Raw genomic sequence first — 19,884 nt, 5'->3', positions numbered from 1 at the left:
TTAAATATGACTTAGTGTCTTTAAGTTTAATTGCTGCTGTCAGGGTGATAAGCCAGGCGCTGTTGCTCCGCCCACAGTGCTGTCAGAGGACACATTGGACACCAGTCCCCAGCCCTCCGAGGACATGTTGTCCAGCCAGTCAGAGCTGAGGTCCTCCAAGTGCCCGCAGGACCGCGAGCTGCCGAGCATCCCCCCCAGCGGCGGCTTGGAGGGGGCAGTGGTGGACCCACAGGCCTCCACCGGGGACGGGACCTACGAGGTGGTGAAGGAGACGGCCTCTCGGGACGTGAGTGCCGAGGATTCCCTGTACGAGACCGTTAAGGAGCTGAAGGAGGTGGAGTCCAAGGCGCTGCTGAACGGGGCCTCGGCCCCGAGCCCCGCTTCCGCACCCCCACCCCTCCTCAACGGCGGCCTCAGCCCCGCGACCCCGGACCCGGCGCTCCTCTCCACGGGGGCCGAGTACGCCTCCGTCGACCTCAACAAGAAGAGCCGCTACAGCGCCGACATGGAGGGCAGGCGGCCCCCCGAGGCCCCACCCAAGGAACCAGAGGACGAGAAGCCGCCGCCCATCCCGGACAAGGTGCTGGACGAGAACGATAACCAGCCGGCGCCCCTCGTGCCCGGGGCGGGGCTCCAGAACGGCGAGGTGAGGGTTCGGGATGAGGGCAGGGAGGAGGGTGTGTTCCCCACACCAGGGAGGGGGTTTTCTCCTCAAACATTCCGAAGGAGCACGGCCACATTCGCCGTGCATCTTTTGTTTGCGGCCACGTGACTCGGGGAGAAAAACAAAAAGAACCATGAGATGCATTCCATCTCGCGCTTAATTATTATCTTTTAAGCTGCCTACACCACATCGCCGGTAGAATACAAATGAAGCCATCTGCGGAGGAAAATAAATTGCTCATACACTGAGCCCCTAACTGTTCTCCCAGCATGAGGCCTCTCTACAGTGCGCAGTGATACATCATACCGCTCCGCTGCTGCCGCAGTTACACTTTCTAGAAAGCGAACGCTTTGTTCCCAGGCCCTGGAGTCCTTTGTGTCCTCCTTTGTCTACTGCTCGGCTCCTGTTTTCATCAGCCTCTTAGCCAATTAGCTCAATAGTAATATAAACTTGTGTTTGTTTTGACTAGCAATGCCACCAGCCCCGTCCTTCTCAGCCGAATATTGAATTGGGGTCTGTGGCACCTGACTCCTGGTTCCGCGTCCAAATGTGAAGTCAGCAAATCGGCTCGTTTTTTCCCCCCCACCCCCTCGCGCCTCTACCTGGATTTACATTAAGTGAAAACCCAACCACGGCAATTCCCACGGGGCCGTAAATACACCTAATTGGGAGCGGTGGTATTTTGTCTTATTAGGCGGTTGGGGAATGTGTGTGGTAATGTATGCAGAGTGCTCTGTTAGGCTGATTGGAGAACGTCGCCGGGTGAGACGCAGCTGTCAGTCTTACGAGCTGTGACTGAACGGAGGTGAGGGTGACCCTTGCGTGGGGTCAGTGGGGTGAGGGGGGGGGCGTGGGGGGATCGATATGTTCACGTGAGTTTCCCTCCGAGGCTCTGCTCTGTCAGTCACCTCCGGAGATTTAGTATGCACTGAAAGATCCATTAAGCACAGCATTCTTAAAGAGGTTTGTGGTAATGCTCATGCAGATCCATACTGTGCACAAATAGCCAGTGTACTCACTTCATTCACACAGACGTCCATTCACACAGAGATCCGTTCACACAGAGATCAACGACACACGCAGAGATCCATTCATGGAGAGATCCATTCACACAGAGATCCACGACACACACAAACGCCTATAATACAAACAAGTCCAAAAGGACATCCAGCACATATCCTGAGACAAGAACATAAGAATGTCATAATGACCAGAACAGGCCCTTTGTTTGTATGGCATTTCATGCGCATTAACTATTGCAGTAACTATAGCTTTTTGCTGCCATTCATATTTACTGTACTTACTACTACCGCCTAAGCTGATGGTAAGAGCAGTGAAGAGGAAAACGTGACACCCGCCCCACATACACGCTCCTTATGAAACATGAGCGCATCTCGCAAACCGCATGTGGTTAGTGTTTCTTTTTTAAGTAGCTGCAGGAAAGCCTGGATTGATTTATCGAGAGGGGCTGCAGCGGCCTCACATGTGGAGCTCATGCAGAGAGAGGGGAAAAACATCAGAAAGCTCAGCCACTCGGCCGCGCGGCGCGTAACACACTCGTGGAGATCAGAGATCGATGAGATGTTTAATGATGAACAGTGCGTAAATACGCAGATGGCGCAAACCAGAGATTCGGCGTATATCTGGTCTCGCTTTCCTGCTCAAAAACCTGATGCTCGACTGGTAAGCAAGGCCCCACTGTATCCACAGGTATGTAGATCGATGATTCACACTGAGGTGTAAAATTGTGCTTTTTCCTTCAGTTGCATTTGTATTTTGCAATGTCGTGATGCTGTAATGGTGGATTTGTGCGTCTTGAAAGAGTTTTTGTTATGTGTTTGGATTGGTGAGGGAAGCGTTCGATGGTTCTCGGTGCGTTCTGAAGGAAAGGCTGTCGACATTGATCCGCCTGCCAGCTGAAGTGTGATCATTCGTGCGGTTCTGCCCTGATTCACACCGGTACTGAACGTCAGGAAGCCATTCAGTAAAGTTTCCTGCCTGTTGCAACTCTTTATTAGAGGCCCACTCTGTGTCCGTGTCTCAAAATGGCATGGATATAAGACCTTAAAAACTGTAAATTTGGGTTCACATTGCAAGAAAAAAAATGCACAGAGGATTACTTTAATGAAACACTTTGTCAGAGTAGATGCTGGGGGGGGGGGGGGGGGGGGGGCATGAGTCTGAGGTGGTCCCTGGAGGGTTGTCCGCTTTCATGTTGTGCGACAGTAAGTGAGGGCCGTGAATGTGTCAAAATCTCACGGAGGTCCGTTCCCGGGCTTCAAGCCCATTAAATTAATTGGCTCGCTAATTAAACAAAGAGGAAGACACAGATGTTGAGGTGTGTCCTCAGAGTAAGCATAAAAAACACAAAAAACCTTGACTCTGAAGCGCAGTCAGAGCTTTGAAACAGGGAGGCAAGAATAATTTTGTTTATTGCAAGATATGTCCCTCCTCTTTCATCCACACACGTTTGCGTTCCGCAGGTGGAACAGAGCAGCCATTTTCCCCACCTGCCTGAAATCCAGAACAAGAAATGTGCTATGCCTTTGATGTGCTTTGGCTCGTATCCCAAGGTGGACCAAAGATGTACTCACACTCTGACCACTGCTGGGCAGAAAGCAGTTTGAAGCAGATCCAGGTGTGACAGGACTTTGTTGATTGAAGGAGGCAGTAGAGTCCAGCTGTGATGAAAGAGACAATGATACAGCAGAGTGCTACTGTCGAACAATAGACAAGTATTCTGCTTCTATTTCATATTCTAGCTTTTATAATGAGACATTTTCGGTATGACTGTTATTAGGGAGGTGCGAATGAGTGGCTTCTAGCAGAATGAATATCACCGGTCCGACTGATAATTGATAACAGTGTGACTGTAGTTGTGAGAAGTATTTTATTGTCTCATTGTTATTTTCCGAACTTTATGCAGCATGCTACCTAGCTGTAATTTTGAGATTTTAGTGAGATGTGCTTACTTTTTACTTCACAGATATGGCTAGCTATCAATGTTTATTCAGTGTGGCCTTTTAATTTTGTTTGATAGTGTGAAAATCATAATTTGTATACATGCTGGAAACCCATTTAAGACCTGGTATATTTCACTAAGTCGCTGTCCACAGAGAATATTTCTCCAAACAGAACCATTCATATTTCAGTCAGTTTCTTTGTGTTCTGGGACCCACTTTGCTGCGTAGCCTGATAATGACCGTAGAATGTACATAGCAAATTGATGATCCAACAGTTAGTCCTGAATCTACATTTGGATGCAGGCAACTGCGAGGAATACTACATTTTTATACAGTATAGCATACTCTAACCATAAATTACGTTAGAAGTAGTTGTCAAAAATACTGTAATTATATACCATAATAATAAATCATCAAGTTTAAGCTGCCTCTAGAAGTGTGTTGCTAGTAGCAACTTGCTAGAAGTCCCAAAATGGTTTCTGGCCAGAGAGGCTGCTGCTTTACTAGCTAAACACATATGAGCAGGCGTTTTGTCTGTTATAATTATTCTCACTGATTGAGGAATTCCCATTGATACTGGCTGCATGCCAGTGAACTGCGTATGGTCAGTCACTCTGTAAATGTAAAAATTGCTTGCAACTGGAAAAGGAATGTTATTAAGTGGTAAGCAACGTTTATAATAATGTTTTTGTTCCGCAACATCAGGAATGAATTTCACTACATTTCGTTTGCTTCTGGCCTCTGGTGACATATCCAAAAATGTTGAAATCGATTTGTGTTTGCAAGTATGAAGGGGGCCTTTGCCCCGGTTCAAAAAGAGGAAACAGATGCCTGCTACAGTGGAAGTCCATTTCTAATGAGTGCAACAGAGACTCGGTAATTTGACAAATGTAATTCAAGCAGTGCTGTCTTAACACATGCAGAGAAGCACAGAACTGGGTGGCGAGAGATGTTTAAATGTGCGGCTACACTTTAACTCGGGAGGCGGCCACAGACGGTCCCTGGAGTGATTTCCTCAGAATATCGAGCGGTTGCCCCTCACTACGGACCAATCAGCTCGGAGTGTGATTATGCGTGATGTCAGCTGCACCATGTGACCAGATTCCAGACTCCGTGCCCTGTTTTTCCGCTGGTGGAGACAAAGCCACTCTGTTTTTACCAACCTCCCTTTCATCACATGTATGAACAGGTCGTAATAATGTGGAACGGACTTCCCCATCTCCACCAAGCCAGTGTGTAAACGTTGGCAGCTCCCGTGTAAGCTTGGTTGGCGTTATTCAACACAGACGGTGCTTTTGATGAAATCTAATTGCAGCAGCCATGAAAGCGTACAAGCTTTGAGGGGTGCAGTGATTTTGCTAGAATGATGTTTTTCATCAAATTCATCCCCACAGAAGACGGGAGATGAGGAATTGACAGGGGGTTGATTAGGACCAAACTTGTTAATTGAGAGGATCCGCGCGGCCGCACAGCGCAGTCGCGGCGCCGCGATTAGAGCCGGGCTCGCTGCTTTGAAGCGGGTCTGCGGAATAGAGACATCAGCGGCCAGCTGCCAGGGGAGACAGATGAAGTTCGCAAACTGCCGCACGCCTGATCAATCGTTCGGCGGCGCGGCGGATCGTGCTCCCCGCAGACAGCCCGTCCACACCCCGCGCGGAGGAGGCTCGACCGCTCTCACAGTGAATGTTTCAAGAGGCCGTTAAATAATTAACCGTTCACTTCTGTTTCATTCCGTCCGCCACGGAGCGCCGCAGCGCGCTCCTCGGGGGCACCAAAACGGCATATTAATATTTCTCTCTGTTATTGATCTGACTCTGTTTATTTACATTTTAAAATGAGAAGTTAGGACTTTTAAGCAGCTCGTAAGAATTAGTAAGCCTGCGCTGAGCTCGCTACTTTAATTCCTGTTTTGTGAATAAAATGTAGTTTATATATGGTGTACGCTGACCTCTCTTTACTCCTTCAATCGTAATTTTCTGTCCACCCGAGCTAAGCGTAATTCTGCCCTTGTGGATTGGTTTTCGTGTTTCTCTCTGTTCTGTTTGCAAATTTATGAGATCAAAAGCGATCGGAGACTCGCATTGCTAATGATTTCAATTAGTAGCTCCTCCATAATTAATTGCCAGCAACATTTTTATCACTGTGTAAATATACAGCCATTTCCACACATAAATACGACTTGAAAATAGTGAGCCATATAATAATTGAATTGAGCCCGGAGCATTAAATCTCTTTTGTCCTCAGGCACACCATATAAACAGGGTTTTTGCTAGATGAGAAAACTCTACTGTTTTTTTTCTTTTTTTATCATGCAGATAAACAGTCCCCTGTCTCCTAGCACTGGGTTGGAGAATCACCAGCTCTTGGAGAACGAGGTGGGTATTATTCTCTGCGTCCATTCGCCCACCCCAGAGGAACCCTTTACCCCCATTTTGGTAGCCAGCACAGCTGGGTTGAGTGTTATTGTACACAGTACCCGGCCACTCATCCACTTTCATTGCTGCTGGTACCCTTGTGGTGACCTCGCAAGAATAACTGGGGACAGGGGCAAAATATATATATGCCTCTGCCTGCCGTTTCCCGCCAAGCCATCTGCAGCCAGTCCCTGCCCCGTCGCGCCCAATGCTGTCACCACCTGTCCCGCTAACGCCGTGATCAGCAGGCGCCCAGCCAGCGACAAGGGGCACCTGGCCCGGGCCTGAAAACGCAAGCCCGCTCTCTTCCCCCCCCCCACTCCCCCCACTCCTAGTCGCACCCTGCCAAGCCTGCTGGCGTTGAGCCCGCTGTCTGAGCGCCTTGCAGCAAAGGGCACCCGTCACCGCTGAAGTTAATCATCTCTCAGCGACTCTCTCTACGTGCAAGGCTCAGTCCGTTTAGACGGCCGCACGTCATTCTCTCCCTTCAGACTGTTAGAGCAGTCAGGATTCTGTTAATATATAAACATACATAAGCAACATTTCCTTTTAGCATGGCTTTAACCATAAACCAACACCATGCAGGTCAGAAATTGGTAAAAATCCATCAAATCAATAGCCTTACCTTGTTTTGAAGAGATTGTTTGGAAGGTGTCTGTTGGTATGTTCGGATTTGTTGCCTTGAATAAATGTTAAATATTAACATATTCTGTATATTTGGTATAATAGTCCTAGCCAATGTGGGATAGAAAGGAAAATCTGATTACCTGTTTACTACTACCGCTAACTATCTGTTACCCTGGTGTGCCTCTGTCTGAGTTGTAAAGTCATGACGGAAGTGTCTAGTGTATCCTGATTGAATATGCAGGCCTTTATGATAATGTGTGACAGTCTTGTGACTGTGGGAGAATTCGAGCTCTGTGAAGGCCGACCGCGTTATGTGTGCGTTTGTTGTTGTTTTTTTTGCTCTTAGCTATCGGCCATGTACTCATCCGTTGTGAAGCCCTCCGCGGTGGAGAAGGAGAACGACTACAGCAGCATCGCCGAAATCAACGGTCTGCTGCCCGAGTCCAGCTCCAGCGACCTGTATGCCACGGTGACAGACACTTACCAGTCGGTGGCGTCCAGCACCCCTCCCGGGGTGCAGGAGAAGGCCAGCGAGCACACCGACCCCGGGTACGAGACCATTGGGATCCTGAAGGCGGGGGACGAGGGGGCCGGCTCGGCTCAGAGGGACCCCGACTACGCGACCGTGGGGGAGCTGGAGCTGGGCAGGGAGATCTCCAGACTCTGACTGCAACACTGACGATGTGATACCCATCCCTCCACCCCCACCCCCCCCCCCCCTTCCCAGCCTGTGGACATTGCCCTTTCAGCCCCATCCTAATTGACTTTAACATACCAATACAGTTAGATTTTTTGAGCCCCAGGGTTGAGGGAGTGGCGACCTTTTGTGATGTCATTTCTGTGAGCCCCACTCCGTTTAGCGTGAGTGTGGCAGCAGTGAGAGGTTAATATCAGCACAGCGTTCCAAGGGTCTGATTTTAGGTGAACGGGTCTCTCTGCATGAAGTGCCATCAAGTAACTGCGTAAGCTGTGTTGCTGCATCCGGCAGTGGAGAGTCATCAGTATTGCCCAAGAAAACGTCCTGGAAGGTGTGCAGAGAGGCACGGAACCAACTCACAAGAGGGACTCGTGGGACAAAACCTGCTCCCTGTGCTGCACCCTGGGGTCCTCTCAAACAGGCCACCTTGCAAACTAGAGACAACGGTTGCCTTTTTAGGGGGCCAATTGTATTTCAACCGAGAAAAACAAAACAAGACCAGACAAAATACCTACAGGAAATCAATGGTTTACACAGTATTCAGAGCTGAATATCCTGCAGACTTTGCTTTGTTACTGAGGTTGCAAATGTTCTTGAGAATGTTGAAAATGCTAAAGATTTGATTTGAGGGATACCGGGCTTGGGTGCTGATTGGCTGGTAGCGTTGAGACTGAGGTCCTGTTAGACCTGCAGTGCCGTAGTGTCCACTAGTTTGCGTTCCGCCTCAGCACTTAATCGTTTAATTTAATTAGCTTTTTGGACCGGAAGGCAACCAACCTAGTATGCCAGGTGGACAGCAGTTGCCAGTTGAAACGGTAACTATAAGTCAGACCAGAGCAGTTAAAGCCTGGAACTACTCACCCCGTGTATAGAGAACGTCTTCATTCCCAAGTGTCTGAAGAAGTTTATGTAGGGTTAGGCTAGACAGATTAGCAGCCGGTCATGATGTGAAGCACATTGGAGAGGTACGCATAACCCCCTAGAGAACTTTTTTTAATAGATTCTGTGTATACATTATAATGAAGACACAGGGCCACGCACCATGTAACTGAAATGAGTTTGTCCATAACTTTGAATAACAAAATCAAGAAAGTGTTATATTTTGTCATTACTCAACTTTTTTTTTTTTATTTCAGCAACTGGCAACCTCTTGTGTTATGAAAATAATATTCTTGCTTTTTTCAGTGATGGACATTAGCAACCACATGTCACGGTTAGACAGTGATGTGGCCATATCTATCTTTTAATGCTGACATTGAAAACTCTTGTGATTTTGTTCAAATCTGTGTATATGTTTTTATTAGTTAACAGGAATCCCGTCTTGTTCAAAATAATATTCTATTTGTGACCATATGAAATAGCAAAACAATTTGTTAATCTGACAGTATTTAATACCTTGGATTGTACTTAGAACTTTTTTGCTTATTGTAGGTACGCATACAGTGGTCAGTGTCAAGGACCCTAAAGCACAAGGCATATATGTGGTACTACTGCGCAAGGCCTGTTAAGTTTGTATATTGTAGACATTTCAAATGTCAAATACATTTTCACTTGGTGTCATATTTACCCATTGCAATCACTTAGAAAAAATGTATCTTATGATGACGATAGGCCAAAAAAGGCCTGTGTGTATTTGCAGAATTGTATCCATTTAATCCCAGTTAATATAAGGATTCACATTAGTTTTTTCACTATTCAACAATTTTCTTACCTGTCCAATACTTTCAAGTGGGAAAAGTATAGTCAGAGGAATCTCTGTAATGAGCACCCATTAGTTGCTACAAAGGAAAACAAGTACATACTGGATTGCCAGAATATTATACTGTAATGTATTGTAAAGTTATTGTAGCTGAGAGAGTGGCAGTTGTATAGGGATGCACTGCCTAATAATTTGACTTACAGGGCAGTTTCTGGTTGAAGATCAACAGTTTAATTCTACCACCTGGTGTTTACCAAGCCCTACTGAATGGGGATAAAATTTTAAAAAACTACTGATCTTTGTCATTGTCTTGCAATCCAGTATAATTCCCATCGTAGCAATTTCTGTATAATCATGGTACATTGTGTTGGTACAGGTAGTTTCCATGTTTAAGTATCTTAACAGTTATCTTTTAATATGGAGGTACTTTTATTTAAAATATATATTTAAGTGATAATGTTTAAAAATGACAATTTTTACTCTTGGCTTCAAGCTATGTGAGTGTGCACATGAAAGTGTGGATTTTAAAACTGCTATAAGGCGCTATGACAAAAATTTGTGAATGCGATTATATACAGTGTGTATACATATTTCAACATACATGCATTAACACAATTGTCATCTGTTGAGAGCTTAGTTATACATTTGCCTGTTGATAAATAAAGTGATACCAGACCGAATTACCCCATATTAATAAAAGCTGTATTAATGATGCAGTACATTTCACGCACTGACTGTCCTCAAAAAAAAAAGGAAACTCGTATCTGAGATTTTATATGCGTTTTATAGGGAGTAAATCTCATTGTGATTAATATTTATGAAGAAAATGACTCCCTCGCTCTATTCTTTTGCCCTCTGATTATTTCATGCAGTGGAGTAACGCCATCATTTAAGCCTAATGATGTTCATGGAAATGTCGTAAATTGTCTTTTTTTATGGTCTGTCAAAGGCGAGTGCCAGTACCAGATTTTACAAGGTACCCCATTGCTTTGCTGTACATAGGCTTTACATGCAGTGAGCTGCCTTCATGAGGGAAGTGAGGGCTCGAAGGAAAACAGGGAAATGTCAGGGCTGCTTTGCACCTGAAAATGTTGAAAACTGTTTATTGAACCGCCCATTCAAATAAAAGAATGTACATACCCTTAATGAATGGCTGCTGAGTTTTTTTTTTTTGTAATGACTGTGTTGACAGGGAGGTTTTTTGTTCTTGCACGATACACATTCATTCACCATGGGCCCAGACATGTCATGAGGAGCTTCTACACTTATCGGAGGAAACACACCTGTTTGGCAGTACTGTGCATGTTTATTCAGAATTTGTTGAGCTCCTGTATACAGATGCAAATAATTGTATGTATATCGGTTGAAAAGATTAAAAAGCAAAAAAAGCAAAGAAGAATTGTGCCAGTTGTGTAACTGAGAGTATCCCTGAGACGGTCTAGTGTGATAGTGTTTTCACATATGCCAGCAGCAGCATTTGTATGTTCCTCTATTTGCTCTCTCATTGCATGTACATTAGTGAATGCAAGACCTGGGAGAATGGATACCAATGCTTTCAAATTCTAGATTTCTCCTGGAGGGAAGGACCAGAAAACAAATTCTGTGGCAAATGCTTTTCTCCGAAGAAGTACTGCAGCCCATACTCCTCAAATAAGGTGGATGGACATTTTGGGATCCTTGCACCCAAAGCATACATCAGAATGGGCAAGAATTCCAGCACCATATGTGGACGGCCTGTATAATGTATGGCATATTGGCTTCAGACCAGGTTTGCCCTGCTCCAGTGTGACTGGACCTTGACAACAAAGGTTGGAGGTGTGAAGCAGATGGGTGAGGATTCCTGGATGTGTTAAACATGTCGGTAGAATGTGCTTTGTATTGGACTTTTCAGGGGCTGAAAAGGTCCCTGCATACAACAGAGGCAGTCCCAACACTTAACAAAACAAAGGAACAATGGTAATCATAGGAAAAGAATAGATGTGATGAATGATATGACTTACTATGGGCATGCCAATTAATGTGTATCATACTGATAGATGACTCAGTCCAGTGTTGACACATTTAAATATATTATTTTAAACAAATCCAACTGTTTGAGAAGGGAGCTCATATACTCTGGACCATGGAAAAATTTTAATGTGTTTATTGTAAAGAAGTAATGACTGTGCTTCAATTGTAATAAGATAAACTATAAGGATCACAGACTCAGTTAGATTTTTGCATATTAAGTGAATAAATGCTATTGAGGTATTCTTATACAAATGTACTTATTTTGATACTAAAACAATGCACACGAGCTCAAGAACGGTCAGCTGGAACCACCACGAAAGCTGCCCTGCATTGCTTGCTGTTTACATATAGACTCCTGATTTTTTTTTTTTTTTGTTTGTTGAATTCCTCACCGCATTTTACCGATTTCCCCAATTATTGCTGACCTTCAGCAAATACAGCATAACGATGATGATGCCATATAGCTTGGCTTGGAGCAGGTCGTGCCACGGCCAAAGCCGCCCGTCGCGAAAGCTCAAGTTCGCCAGCGATTCTTCGTCGCGTTCCAATCCGCTCTCGTTCTCTCTATTTTCCACCCCTCCCTGTGCTCCCCTTTCTCTCTCTCCGATCATTGCGTCATTGTTTAGAGAGGAACTTCCTTCCCATCTTGGGTTACCGCTGTTTGGAGGGAAACTGGCGTTGCATCCCCGTAAAGGGAGAGTAAAATAGTGGAGGCGTGTGCTCCCCCGACCAATGGGAAGGCTCGGTGGCCGCGAGACCGCACATGTTTACAGGCAGCATTCCGCCGGTAGAGGCACTGACTCGAAGGAAACCTCTGTGGAATGGATTTTAGCCGTAGAATCGGGAGTCGAGCAGCGAGGAGACCGCATCTGATATTTGCCGCGGTGCTCCCATGCGTAGCCGAGTTTGCGGAGAAGGTGGCGGAACGAACGCGTCGGCCCGCGTAGCTTATTCTGTCAGATTGTTTCGACGGGCGATTCGGTGCCAAAACCGCCTTTTCACTCCGAGATATAAGGAAATCCGTGCCGTGATTTTTCTGCTGCTAGCGGGCTTAAGGGAACGGCTGTAGGAAAACAAACAGGTCGAACGAAGAAAGATCGGTGGCCGGTCGCATGAAGAGGTTGATACGCTGCGTGGACTTCGGCGTTGCATGCGTTCGGAAGACGGTGCTTTTTACCGTTTTTGGGTTAGGTAGCTAGCTACGCGTTTGCCACTTCGTCTGTTGCAATTGCATTTTTATTTGAACTTGGTGTAAACGCATATCTAGCCAGCTAGATATGTTATCGCTTGCTAACGTGCACTCGGTGCTTTTAGACCACAGTCTGTCTGCTGCGGGTTTTTGTTATTTTGATGTGTTGGCTCACGCTTTAAAAGTCGACGTTTCCAGCAGGCATTGAATAGTTAACGGTCCACATTCGAGGAAAACGTTATGCATTCTAGGCGTTTGGTGAAGCGTTCTATCCTCGGGAGTCGCGTCTATGCGCCTAGCCCGACGGGAGACGGGGCTCTGATCACAGGAGTGGTGCAGGCTGTCAAACAAGAAAACAAGGATGCTTCGACTGGACCTCGCCGAAACGTGTACACGGTGCTGATGCAAGACGGCAGCTTGAAAGAGTATTCCGAGGACGAGATTGCCGTGGGGCCCGCTCAAATGACTGCAAAAGGACCGCTCAAGTCGAGTTTGAAGGTTTGTGGAATAGCTGTTTTTGTTGTGCGTGTTGTTCAGTGTGGAACCACTCCGTGCTTGGTGCACAGTATCGCATATTTGGCTGCGGTTGCTGGTTTTCCACCAACCAACCGCGGTCGGCGATTGCAGGCTAACGTAATGCAACTAAACAAACAGCTATTGCGCTACAGTAGTGAAAGCGGCATAACTGCAGAAAAACAAAAACAATGGGTTTCCGTTGACGAATTGCTTCTGAACGCTGTATGACAGGGATTGCGCACTGTTTATCTGACCTAGTAGGAGGTGGGTAGCCGAGACAAACAAACATTTTCTGCAGTATTCTGTGCGTTGCATTGTAGAAGCTAGCCACCGTGTTTTCCGTTACTCCCACCCGTGATTCATTTTGGCATCCGGTCCAGTGTGCCCCTTCGAGGCATTGGACTTGATACCCCTCTTTCCCTCTCACTGTAACGTTTGCTCTAATGTCGCTTCAATTTTTCGTCCAATTATTTATCTCTCGGCATTGTTTAACCGCCATGCTAAAATACCGCTGGGTTTTCATCAGTGGGTAGCTGTATGAGGAGGAATATGATACATGGACGGGTGCTATGACCCACCATTATTTTTAATGAAAAAATGACCTCATTTCCACAGTTTGAGTCACATACAGTATATACAGTCCAAACAAAGAACTCACCGTAGGTCTGAAGAAAAAGTAGCAATCGAATTACAACGCAAGAGTAAAATAAGGAATGTATTTTTAAAATACAGAAGGTACAGTCCAAACATTTCGACATTCCCGCGTGCAAAAATGCAGTGTTTTGCATTTAACGTTAATTGTGTTTTGCATTGATTGTACATGCAAGATCACAGTCACATATTCACCCATGCATGTGTAAAATTTGTGAGATTTTTTTTATATATTTGTGCCAAAAAAACAGTCCCTATTCCTTGAATTTCAAAAATTGTGTAATTCATTGGCTCTATCTGGAAAAAACCAAAACATTTTTTATCGTTCCTGGCAGAGCCTGGAAAGTATGTCAAAGTGCACGGGGGCGAATCGTCCAAGAGCAGCTGCCATACTGCAGTAACAACTCTTTGGAAAGGACATGTTTTAAGAGTCTGTGGCTCTGGCAGGCTGCCCAGATTGCCAAATGAACCCCATTCAGCTCCGGCACGGCCACTTGTTGACTTGTGTTGTGTGCTGAGGGGTGGGGTGGGGGTGTAGGGGGGCTAGCTGTGTGTGTGTTGGGGGGGGGGGGGGTTATTGGGGGTTCAGTTGTCGTGCATGCTGCACTCCCTTCAGACATTGAAAGACAGGCTTGTTTCCCCCGTGGGTTCTTATCAGACATTAAATCAAGTGCTCTCAGGGCTTTTCTAGGGTGAGTCTTTGTCTAGGAGGGCGGTAGACTGGACACCATTTGCATTGGCTTACTTTAATTAGGGTGGACAGAAAATCATATTTAACCAGGAACTGGACCTTAAGCCAGTACATTTATCAGGCTTATGATAGCACCTTTTACATAAGGGGCTTATTGTTCTCCTTGATTACCTGGGCCTGTGTTTAGATGGCAGCATTGCAGGGATGTGGACGCTGATTTCGGAATATCTGACGAATCGGCCGGATGCACTGTAGCGGAACGTTGGTCCCTGAGATGCGGAACAGCATGCCTGCCCATGCGCAACAGCCCATGCGTGTTGTAATCTGCGCAGTTGTTGCCTGGCTGCATTTTGACACCTTGCAAATGAGCTCTTATGCATGTTTGGAATTCAGGAAATGAAAAGGTTACTGTAAACAGCATGTTACTCCGTTCACAAGCCTTTCACCAGGGCCACGTATGTACATTGAAAGGTAAAAAAAAACAGTTACGTAAAATTATGATGCTTATGTAATCAGAAAGTGTGTGTATTTGATAATATATTAAAGGACAAAGGAGTCACACATGTACATTTTTGTACTGGAAAACAAACATGATCTTCCCTTCTCCCTACTATGGGAGTCTTCAGAGGACCACGTTCATGCTGACGTGCCTGAGTACTCCTCACTATCAAAATGCACCTTCACAGAGACCACCTGTCCCACGGGGGCCTGTTTAGCCTGACTGCATTCGCCAAAAGCAGGCCTGCGATGATCGCCCATCAGCATTCTGAAATCCGAGCAGAGAACAGGGAGAATGAAGGGTCCCTTAAACCTGCTGTCTGTCCTGCAGTGGTCAGATGGTGCTGGTTGAGATTCGCAGTCACCGTCACTTGTTGATAGTGATTCTGTCTGTCAGCGTTTGTCATCAGAAAGCCCGTTTTGGTAGGCGGATGCGTCAGGCACCCCAAGACCGAGCGCTTTCACAGAATACCGTTGTGGATTGCGCTTCTCGTTTTCTGGAGCCGAAGGATTGGGAGAGCATTTTATGCTGCGAGGCTCCTTCCATTCACGTATCTCAAACCGCATAACCAATTGAGTGAGGCCTGCGCATTCTTTAATTTCCTGTTTCCATGAAAGATCATTATTTATTGCTGATATGAGAGGGAGAGATTAAGGGTAGGCCTTGTAAAGTATAGGCCTTATTTTCTAAATTGGTTGTTTGAAGGCGAAGAAAAGCTCGCCTCTCAATTTAAACGCATCTTTGACATTGTGAGCTGCCTTGGGGTCCATTGTATCGGAGCTTCGTATTAGAAGCTGTTTTTGTGCTGGTGAATTTTTTGCACAAGACCTGTGTGAGGACTAGTATCCAGTTTTTGCTTTCTCCTCACAAAGTCAGACAGCGTTAAGCATGATCATTTTTCATTTGCACGAGGAACTTGCCAATGAGCCGTCTTCTGTGCAATTCAATGGGTGTTGCTCCCCGGCTGAGCTAATCGGGTTACTTTGAAAGCATGATCTTGAATACGTAGTCGACATAACAGTACAGACGCTGCTGGGTTTGGCAAGGATAGGCATCACCTCTGTCTTTTTCACGCTCGTTTGCCTTTTTGTAGGTTAATATTTGTGGTGGAAAGCTGTTTCCTCAATTATGTGTGTGGTTCATTTATATGGAAGAACGCATGCGTTCTGTCTGCTTTGTGGTTGCAGGGATGTGTGGGTATGTCTAGGGGGACAGGTGTATAGTGAGAATTATGGGCTTTGTGTTAACAATGCCGAAATGTTTGACTGTGTTCCTGGATCATCGTACAGCTGCTGTTTCCTAGACAGAGCAGGTGGAGGAGGGAGACAGGTGAAAGGAGCACCTCATGGGGGCTTTTGTGTTCCGTTTACAGAAGATCCAAGTTGACTCACACCATGATGCACCCTGTAAGATGTTTAGAGGAAAGGATCTGCTCAAGACACAAGTCCTGATCATAGTATGATCAGATGAGACTCAAAAGAGGAACATGTTACGATGGTCAGCAAAGACCTTACCATTATGGCGTACGGACTAAAAGATATTTCTGTTAGATTTAATCTTATGATTTTACAGTGTCTCACTGACACTGAACAGTGTCTCACTTGGTGAATTAGTAGTCCTGAGATAATAAAATGTATACTACCATAATATATTACTGAGAATTATTAGTACAAATATTTTGTTATTGATAACTAAAAGTGCTACATCAGTATTTTTCATTTTGTGTGTCATTTTGTAAATTTTACTAATCACAGTAAGTGGGGTTGAATCGCAAGTTTCATTGGTCAGTAGTTTTACACCTTCCTTGTAGACCAAGCCAGAATGAGCGTAACTTCAGAACACAAGACATGTAAAGATGAGTACAGGCCATTCAACACAACAAAGCACTTTTCTGTCTACAGTCTAGGGACTTTGTAGGTCTGTGTTGAACCTGGTCTTGAACACTGGATTGGTACTCACTTCCAATATGAATCCAGGTGAGCTGTCCCAAGCATTACTTAATCTCTGCACAAAAACACTTCACATTCTAAGTGTGAGAGGATGTGAGCATTAGCCTTGGGCGGTATCAAGGTATTACAGTGTACCAGGGTATTTAGAAATCCCAAACATATGACTTTCAGTACCGTCAAAAACACAGACACTCCTCAGTGAATTTATTACAACAGGGAACTTACCCAACAGAAGAATTATTTGGAGGTAGAAAAGAAATAATTGGCTTGTGGTGACCACTCGCACGCAGGACTAATATTTAGTATAATTAGCACGCTACTGTTAGTAGATTAACTATGTTTCCCATACACCCAAGGGGGTGATTAAGTTGTGTGTTCTGCAACAACGAGGAAGTGTTGTTGAAATAAACGAAGGATGATCTTTTTAATTCTTCAACAAGGAGCTGTCTCCGCGTTTCCCCAATGCTCAACAGTGCATGATGGCTAACACAGTTTCGCTCAAATTAGGTCATTTCTGCTCTATAGGTCTCCTAGCTAATCAATTAAATATGACTAGATATGGAATCAATAAAATATTGCCACATATAACTTTATCTTGAGATGACTTCTTCCAACTACAAAAGCAGTTTATTAGCCACGTGATTTTATTCAACTGCCAGTCTGCCACCACCCCCCGCACATCATCTCCGTTTAGCCCATTGATGTGTCGGTATCCGCCACGGCAGTGTCATCGGGTCTTCCAGCAAGGTGTGCTGAATCTATGGAAGAAGGGCACTTATGTCCCATCTATTCATTATTCTGTGGGCCATAAGTATTCAAACCCAGCAAGACTTGTCTAAGTAGGCTAATTGCATATTAGACGCACAGCATTGTAGGCTAGCTAGACAATGTCATACATGCTACAGTGACTTCTATCACCAGCAGCTCAGCTTTTACGTTTCTTTTTTTTTTTTACACAAATACCGTCATATACCGTATACCCCGGTGAAATGTCGAGAAGGTATGCCGGTATGAAAAAATGGATACCGGCCAAGCCTAGTGAGCATCTTGTTAGTGTAGCGGTAACTGCTTTTGCTGAATGTGATATTGGGGAAAAAAAAAAAAAAAAAAACAGAAGCGTTTTTTAATTATTGTGTTGCTGGAAAAGCAAAGCCCTCTGCCAGAGAAACTTGTCAGCTCCCAGACTGATGACATTAGGCGTTGAATCGCTGTTTGTTCCGCAGAGCTGCCGATCTGCTCGTGTGAAGGAAAGGTAGTGCAGTTTTAGAGGCTTGCTGGCTTGGCACAGATGCATTGAGCAGTCCAGCAGCCTCCACAAACAGCGTTTTTACTGTAGGTGTATGTTGTTTTATCATAGGGTACATTGTAGTCTTACTGTAGACTGTGATGCTACTGGTACAGTGCTTCTGTATGAAACTCTAGCTCTTACATGGGAACCACCAGTGAAGCACGTTCAAACACGGTCAGTTGTGTCCTGAACTCATGCCTATTAATTAGATGCACATTGTACTCCCTTTTTGTAAATTCTCTGAATAGCAGTGTCTGCTAAATGACAAAATACAGTTGTAGAAAGTTGTCAGTCCTAGGCGTAAAGGAGCTCAGTAAGGGTTTTTTCAACAAACAAAGGCCTTACAGTCCCTTCTAATACCTACCTCATAACTATAACCATATTTCAACATCATAAAGTGGTAGTAAAGCTATGCTTAGATATCTATATGCAAATTGTAACATTTGTGTAAGGTTCATGGTAGTGTTATTGACAATGAAATGCTATGTTATAAGCACATCTTTCAATAAGGCTAAATTAATAACTGATTGTACCATTTAAGTTTCTGGTAATGCATTGTATCAATTGTATGCAATTGATTGTAGATTTATATAGATTTATTTTCCAGTATTTCAGTTTGCCATGTACTGAACAAATGGTGCCATTTTATGGGTGAGTAACTGCTTCAGAACCAAAGTGTTAACGAATGGGTTTGCCCATAGCACATGACTCGCACACCTGTATGCTGTGGTTTCGCCTTTGACCGCAGCGCCGAGCAGACATTAATCTGCAGTGTGGAGGAACACATGAGACTGCACAGGATTACCACGTACAAAGTGCTCATTGTGAAGATGTTGCTGATTCAGCCTAGTGGTGAAACGTGCACGGTTCTGGTTACACAGTGGCAAGAAGAGCCAAGGAGAGGCAGCGAAGGGAGAGCCTGGTTATGGATTCTCTCGAATATTTGCCTCCAGAGCTGGCGTTAGCCAGGTTTCGGGTGACAAGCACTCAACCAAAGCTGCGGGGAAGCCTTCCTCAGCCTCCTGTGGGCTGTTTTTCAAAAGTAGTCCGAGAGCCATCGCTGGCTTAAGCGCTTTGCGGGTTGAAAATAGGTTTGTCATGAAACTCTGTTCCGAAGGCCCAGGTTTCTATGACAAGTTAGTGAGTGGTTGGCAGTTGTCACAAACCTAAAAAATGCTTTTAGATGCCTTCTCCCTTCCGCAGAGCAGCATACAGACAACATATGTATCCAGAGCCTGGACTGAATTAAAACTCCAGATCAGGTCTCTGTTGTTTGTAGTTGCCTGCACTATAGCAATTTAAACTTTGTTGCAACACATTTTACCTGATTACATGATGTATTATTTAAGTTAAAGTAAGCGTTTTTGTTGTACATGGCATGAAAATGAGCAAAATCCAGTAGTCCAGTGCTGTTTGATGAAACTATTGGCAAAAATCTCATTTATTAACATGTTGTCACAAGAGTGTAGCCCAAGCCACTAACGCAGTTTAATGATTCTTATTTCACTTTTGTCAGTGAAGGGAAATAACTGCCAATTTATTTCTTACACTTATCTAATCTGTGAAAGTAATTTATCTTATACATTGTAAAACAGCAGAATGACTTTGAAGAAACCGTCATTTCTAATGTGTTTGCCAGCTAGTTACCCCTGCATATTTTTCAATTTAATACCCAGCCAGCATAATCATATCAAGGTGCATTTGTCATTTTCAGCCGCACTGCCTTAGCAAGAAGGCTATATGTTCCTTATACAATATAGCAGCGTTTCTCAATCCTACTCCTGGACGCCCACTGTCTTCCATATCTTCTATCTGTCCTTGCTCCAAACATACCTGATTGAAATTAGTGTGTATGCTCTTGATTAAATCAGGTGTGCTCAGCTAATCAAAAGCGCCACTGATGAGTTCAGTCAGGTAGGTAGAGCAGGGAAAGATGGAAAACGTGTGGAGCAGGGGGTCCCAGGAGCAGGATTGAGAATCAGTGCAATATAGCTAAATAGCTAGCTAACTACTTGTTCATGGGTGTC

At 44.9% G+C, this 19,884-nt stretch overlaps 2 protein-coding genes across 5 annotated transcripts in view; both read left to right on the top strand.

Moving 5' to 3' along the window:
* The window catches only part of pag1 (phosphoprotein membrane anchor with glycosphingolipid microdomains 1), a 38,211-nt gene extending 30,836 nt beyond the window's left edge, over nt 1-7,375 (top strand). For all 4 annotated transcript variants that reach the window (XM_036515557.1, XM_036515558.1, XM_036515560.1 and 1 more), the window contains 3 exons: nt 78-646; nt 5,943-6,002; nt 7,015-7,375. In XM_036515557.1, the coding sequence (XP_036371450.1) occupies nt 78-646; nt 5,943-6,002; nt 7,015-7,335 (950 nt within the window). In that variant the 3' untranslated portion in view covers nt 7,336-7,375. The remainder of the gene's footprint in view (nt 1-77; nt 647-5,942; nt 6,003-7,014) is intronic.
* A 4,511-nt stretch (nt 7,376-11,886) lies between these two features.
* znf704 (zinc finger protein 704) overlaps nt 11,887-19,884 on the top strand; it is a 41,614-nt gene continuing 33,616 nt past the window's right edge. The window contains exon 1 of the mRNA XM_036515893.1: nt 11,887-12,761. Within this exon, the coding sequence (XP_036371786.1) occupies nt 12,504-12,761 (258 nt within the window). The 5' untranslated portion in view covers nt 11,887-12,503. The remainder of the gene's footprint in view (nt 12,762-19,884) is intronic.

The sequence above is a fragment of the Megalops cyprinoides genome, chromosome 21 (assembly GCF_013368585.1).
Source record: "Megalops cyprinoides isolate fMegCyp1 chromosome 21, fMegCyp1.pri, whole genome shotgun sequence".
Classification (NCBI taxonomy): domain Eukaryota; kingdom Metazoa; phylum Chordata; class Actinopteri; order Elopiformes; family Megalopidae; genus Megalops; species Megalops cyprinoides.
The sequence above is the reverse complement of the archived record's forward strand: the minus strand, read 5'-3'. Positions and strand labels throughout refer to the sequence as shown.